General features: G+C 47.8%; 1 protein-coding gene across 2 annotated transcripts in view; it reads left to right on the top strand.

Annotated features, from left to right (window-relative positions):
• Window positions 1-1,044: 1,044 nt before the first annotated feature.
• The window catches only part of BRD10 (bromodomain containing 10), a 37,632-nt gene continuing 32,274 nt past the window's right edge, over window positions 1,045-6,402 (top strand). For both annotated transcript variants that reach the window (XM_081175948.1, XM_081175947.1), the window contains exon 1: window positions 1,045-2,123. In XM_081175948.1, coding sequence (XP_081032074.1) covers window positions 1,552-2,123 — 572 coding nt within the window. In that variant the 5' untranslated portion in view covers window positions 1,045-1,551. The remainder of the gene's footprint in view (window positions 2,124-6,402) is intronic.

Raw genomic sequence — 6,402 nt, 5'->3', positions numbered from 1 at the left:
TGAGGCGCACATCTTGCTTTATTGGCCAAGGGAGCCGGCGTACAGCTTCCGGGTCATGTGGCCAGCATGACTAAACTGCTTCTGGCGAACCAGAGCAGCACACGGAAACTCCATTTACCTTCCCGCTGGAGCGGTATCTATTTATCTACTTGCACTTTGACGTGCTTTCAAACTGCTAGGTTGGCAGGAGCAGGGACCGAGCAATGGGAGCTCACCCCGTTGTGGAGATTCGAACCGCAACCTTCTGATCGGCAAGTCCTAGGTTCTGTGGTTTAACCCACACCTTTTTACCTCTAAATAAACAAACATATTCAGCTAAACACTAAATATGATATGGACTACACTGATACATCTTTCAGTTCCCGGCATAAATAGCTCTTCCACTGCCACCACAATCCTAATAGCGTCTACTCTGAAGACATCCTACCGATATCAATCGGGTTTTCTACCAAGAAAGTCTTGAAACATGAGTGAATAATCTGCTGATGCGTGGCAAAGCTGCACAAAGCTGCGACCACCACCTACTGGACAAGGAGCTAATCGCGCTCCCAAAAACGACACACTTCTGCACATTCCTCAAAACCTTCCCGCAAACGCAACGTGACTCTGCCCCCCATTTCTCCCCATCGCAAGACTGCAATGGGTGCAAAAAAACCCAACATCCCAAGTCGACGGACTTTGATGACAAGTGCCCTTCCCTCCCATCCAACTATTGAAGACGGCTCCGAAATTGCAGAGAGCCTATTGGAACTCAAACCCAAAAACAACCAGCCGCATGCAACCCCTGTCGAAGAGATCTCTGTTGCATTTTCCACGTGAATCTTAATACACGTACGACGAGCCCAGCCGCTTCTGCGTGAGCTCCCATTAAATGACCCAGAGCGGACATGCGCAGTGCTACTCCACCGCCTGCCTGCCCGCCCCCTCCTTCCCCTCCGTCGCTCCTTGATGACGAAGCACCGCAGCTGGCGTCCAAAACAAAACGCGCAGCCTGGATCCGCCACGCATGCGCAGTTTCCTCAAGAGGCCACTCTTTTTTCCCTTTCCCCCACCCTTTCTGCCTCTTGTCTGTGGCGGGGGGGGAGGGGACAGCTCAGGTCTGGCAGCCGCACCAGCCCCCCCCTCCCCGCTCCCGCTTAACTGACAGCGCGACCGGCTTCGGCCGCGTCCCTCAGCGAACGCCGCGCGCGCTCGAGCGCCGTGAGGGGAAGCAGCAGCAGGCCTCGCCTCCGCCGGCTTCCAGCGGAAGGGGGCAGCCCGGCAGCAGGTCCCACACGCCGGGCAAGAGGGGGGCGGTGTCGGCGGCGGCGGCGGCTTCCCCGGCCGCCTTCCTTCTCCTCCTCTCCGGGGTCCGAGGCCGGGGAGCGCGGCTGCTGCTGCCGCCACCTGCCGCCACAGGTGGGCAGCCCTGTATATACCCCGCCGTGAGGGGCTTCATGCCGGGCACAGAGTAGCGGCGTCGGCGGCCGGCCTAAGCGAGGAGAAGCGGGGAGCCCGTCGGATGCCCGTCGCCGGCAGCCTCGGCGTCAGGGCCGGCGGCGGCGGCGGGGCATGAACCTGGCGCAGCCCGAGGGCCAAGAGGAGGAGGAGGAGGAGGAAGAGGAAGGCGGCATGGAGCCTCCGGAGGACGCGGCGCCGGTTGGGTGCCCGCTCCAAGAAGCGGCCGGAGGAGAAGGGGCCGGCGGCTGGGAGCAGAGCCTGAGCCCGGAGCTGCAGCAGGCGCGCCGGATCCTGAGCGAGTTCCTGCTGGAAAAGCACCGGCCCCTGACAGCTCCTTTCCTGAGACCTTTCGGAGGAGGAGGAGGAAGCCAGCAGGAGGCTGAAGGGGGGCTGCAAAGTGGGTCGGCCGGCTCCTCCTCCTCCTCCTCCTCCTCCTCCTCTTCTTCCCAGGATCCGTCCAGCCAAGATCCTCCGCCGCCGCCGCCGCCGCTCTCTGGGATGTGGTTGCTGAAGATGGAAGAGAAGTTTTCCTCCGGCCAGTACAAAGGGATCGCGGGTTTCGTGGCCGATTTCCGGCTGATGCTAGAGACGTGCTACCGGCTGCACGGGGTGGATCACTGGCTCTCCAAGCAGGCCCAGAAGTTGGAGATGATGCTGGAGCAGAAGCTGGCGCTGCTGTCTCGGTAAGGTGTGATGGTGATGGGCAGAGCTTCTTCCTGTCTGGGTTGTTGTCATCAGCTTCACTCCTTAGGAGCTCAACCTCCTCCCCATTTTATCCTCACAACAACCCCGTGAGGTAGGCTAGTGTTGGGAGTGCTTTAGCCACGGAGGGAGGGTTTGAACCCAGGTCTCTCAAGTGCTAGCCCTGCGCTCTAACCACTGACTGTATACCACGCTGACTCTTAAGGAACACCGAAAAGGAAAACGTAGAGTTGTCCTTCTTGTGAAATGTTATGTATTGCCACAATTCACGTAGAAATCTATTCTTTAATATATTACCTATATTTCTGTGGCTACAGTCCTAAGGACGCTTAGTAGGAAGTAAGTACCATTGCACTCGGTGGGCTTCCTTAGCAGTAAACATGTTTAAGATGGTGCTGCAAATCTTTGGCACAAACTCATTCGAGGTGATAATCCACTTGTAGTGCAGACTTGTGGATGAATGCTTAGTAGTAACTTCTATTGAATTCAGTGAATTCAGGGCTAGTATGTATAGGATCATGCCTAACATGTGCACAGTTACCTGGAAGTAAGTTCCATTGGAATAAAGAGAAACTTCTTAGTAAACATGTATGTGTTTGGTTGTTAACATGTGGTATTGAAAGCATTTGTTTTCATTTTTAGCAGCATGTTACCTTTTTTGTAGCATGCATACTTAGAGTAAATGACAATATTACTTCCAAATAGACAATATCTGTTAATTGTTTTAATTTCTAAAAAGGGAGGTTAAAGGGTTTAGGTTTCTTTAAACCCAATTCCCTGAGTCTGTATGTAGGGGACCTGTTGTCCTGACATTGAAAACTGGATTTAGGGTCTGAATTTAATCATTAAAATGAAATCCTAGTCCTGATGAGGTAATGCCTTGGGTTTTGTGGATTTTAGCATTAGGCTGAAGACATAATGCACACTTATCTCAGAGTACGTCCCACTGAAAACAATGACACATGCTTCTGAGGAAACATGCTTAGGATGTAGCGAAAATTTGTTTATGTGGCTTTAAAAATATAGCAACAGACAATGAATGAATTGAGAATGTTCATCGGCTTAGGAATGTAGAACAAGAGCTCAGAAGCTACACCTGAGTAAAAGGGTATGATTGATTGTGTGTGTGGTGGGGTCATAATGGAAGACAAAATGTTCTTGAAGTTCATTACAACAATGTTTACCTACTAAAATTTTAATTTACTTCCTCTTATGTTAAGAAAGCATTTTTTTATTATTAACTTCTTCCCTTTAAAATTACAGTGGTGCCTCGCAAGACGAAAAGAATCCGTTCTGTGATTCTCTTCGTCTAGCGGTTTTTTCGTCTTGCGAAGCAAGCCCATTGACGGATTAGCGCTATTAGCGCTATTAGCGGCTTTTATCGGTTTATCGGCTTATCGGATCAGCTGATAAGTGGCTTAGCGGCTTAGAAAAAGGGGGGAGGAAAAAACCCCCGCAGGAACTCGCAAGACATTTTCGTCTTGCGAAGCAAGCCCATAGGAGATTCGTTTTGCGAAGCACCTCCAAAACGGAAAACTCTTTCGTCTAGTGAGTTTTCCGTCTTGCGAGGCATTCGTCTTGCGGGGCACCACTGTAGCTTGTTGCTATAAGAAGGGTGGGGGTGATGCTTGCTGCTGACAAAAGTGAAATCTCTGAAGGTAAAATATGCAGTGATGCAAATAATTAGGAGATTGTGGCCTGGCTTGCACATAACACTAAACCATGGTTTGTTTAATCTGTATTAATTTACAAAGCTCTAAATAACATCGGTTTAGGGTACCTTAGGGATCGCATGAACCCTTATACCCCAGCTTAACTCTAAGGTGAGGCACATTGAGCAGCAACAAGAAATTGAGCCTTTAGTGCCATTGGCACAGTTCTGTGGAATATCCTGCCAATACAGCTTCAGCAGGTGTATTCTGTTTCAACCTTTAAACCGCTTCTGAAAACTTTTCTTTTCCACCAGGCTTATGCAGGCAACTCTGAAGACATCTTTCCATAATAGTTATGGGATGGTCTCTGATTTCATTTTTTAAATGTGGCTTTTATTGTATCATTTTATATATGGCAACTGTAAACTATTTTATGGATATTGGTATATACAAATATTCTTTATAAATAAATAAACAATCAATCAATCAATCAATCCAGGAGTTGCCCCACAGACAATCAAATAATGTCCTGTTTTTTGCCTTGTGGTTTTTTTTAGCCTTGTGTGGATCTGGAGTGGAGTGATCAAATAAACCATGGTTAAGGAAGGATGCTGGATCCACATGTAACTCCAAGCTGGATCCACATGTAGCACCAAACAAACTATGATTCATTAGCAGATGGCAAACTACAGCTTCAGATTGTGGTTTGATGGCAGTAAACAAACTACAGTTTATCTGCTGGGCATTTTCACACCTAACACTAAGTTTTGTATTGATAAACCATAGTTTAATAAACTATGGCTTAGTGTTACGGGCAAACTATGCCAGTGTAGGAGAAGAGGTAACTACAACTGAAAAATTTAACATTGTTCAGGTGTAAATATTTGGGATATGTTAGTTTATAATTGCACATTTTTTGTGTGTGTAGGACAGTATCCATTGTAGGTTTCTCTTGCAATCCTTATATGATTCCCCTGCACACCTCCAGCTACTCTGCAACTCTCCATACCTGAGTAGAAATACCCTGCTAACCCCCACATTGGCTCAATTTTCTATGGGAAGAGCCTCTTTCCTCTGTATCAAACTTGATAACTGTGACCAAAGGGCCAAAGGTTTGCTCTTGCATCCACAACCTGCCTGTCTTGATGTTGCTGAGTAGGGTTGGCTCAAATAAATTCTTCTCATAATTGTGCTCTTTTTCTCCTTCTGAAACTTTGGGAAACTGCATCATGAATGTGTCTTTAAATAAGCACGCACACCCTCTTAAAATTCTTGGGCGTAGACCAGGCATAGGCAAACTCGGCCCTCCAGATGTTTTGGGACTACAATTCCCATAATCTCTGAGCAGTGGTCCTGTTAGTTAGGGTTCATGGGAGTTGTAGTCCCAAAACATCTGGAGGGCCGAGTTTGCCTATGCCTGGTGTAGACCTCCAGCACAGAACTGGTGAAGTTGGAGAAAGTTGAACTGGCAGCATTTTATAGGATAGCTGGACGTTGGGCAGTTTGGCTCTTTGGAATCGTGGTGGCTGCTTGAAATTGCTATGCATGTTTGATTACTTGTTGAGTTGTTTGGATAGAGGTATCACAACACACAATATATTTCTAGCATGATCCCACTAACCCACATTTACAGTACTGCAGGAGTATTTGTTCACCATATCCAGTCTGGAGGCCACAGGTACCAAATAATGCCGCTTTCATTCTGGACAGTTTTGAGCACACCAATTGCGCTTGTTTAGAGACCACCTGTTTCACATAGATTGCACAAATACATAATTCTGCTCTTATTAACTCTGGATTCTACAATCAAGCAATATATAAATTATATTAAATAAAATAAAATTTGTTACAATAGTGAATAGGCCTCCCTTTGATCCTAGCAGGGCTTCTGGTGTGTTAGTATAGTGCTAGAATTTGCTTTAAAAATCTTTCTGGGGTTCTTTTAGTGAAGCTATATTATCTTCACCCCAGTTCTGCCAGTGCAAAAAGCTAGGTATATACATTTAGGCTGTGAGTGTTTCCCTTGCCACGACAAGAATAGTGCTGCCCTCAGGGAACCGCAATAGCGATCAGCATTTCTCCCACCTTTGAAGCTACTGAAGATGGGGGGGGGGGACTGCGACCCCCAACTCTGCACAACCACTGTTTCCTTCTCCAATGGGGATTCATTCACCACTGCTGGGTGGTAGTGCTCTGAGTGCTGCCATTCAGTATCAGCCAAACTGGTGCACACTCCACTTGTTTTCCCTGCAGAAATTTTGCGTGTGTGATGTGGTAGTGGGGCTTCAGTTGCTGGGAAGTGGAAATCCCTTGTAAAAAACCAGAATCTACTTCAAATCAGTGTTTTTGCACAATGAGAGAATCGGCAAGCACCAGTTCTCTTATTTTTACTGTGTAAGCTATGGGGGCTAATATAAGCTTTAATTTTTGGATGATTGTTGGGAGGGAACCCATGTAAAAATCATGCTACCGTATTTTTCGCCCTATAGGACGCACTTTTTCCCCTCCAAAAATGAAGGGGAAATGTGTGTGCGTCCTATGGGGCGAATGCAGGCTTTCGCTGAAGCCTGGAGAGTGAGAGGGGTCGGTGCGCACCGACCCCTCTCGC

Source organism: Podarcis bocagei (genome assembly GCF_964188305.1).
Source record: "Podarcis bocagei genome assembly, chromosome: 17".
NCBI lineage: Eukaryota > Metazoa > Chordata > Lepidosauria > Squamata > Lacertidae > Podarcis > Podarcis bocagei.
This window is presented reverse-complemented; position numbering and strand designations above follow the sequence as displayed.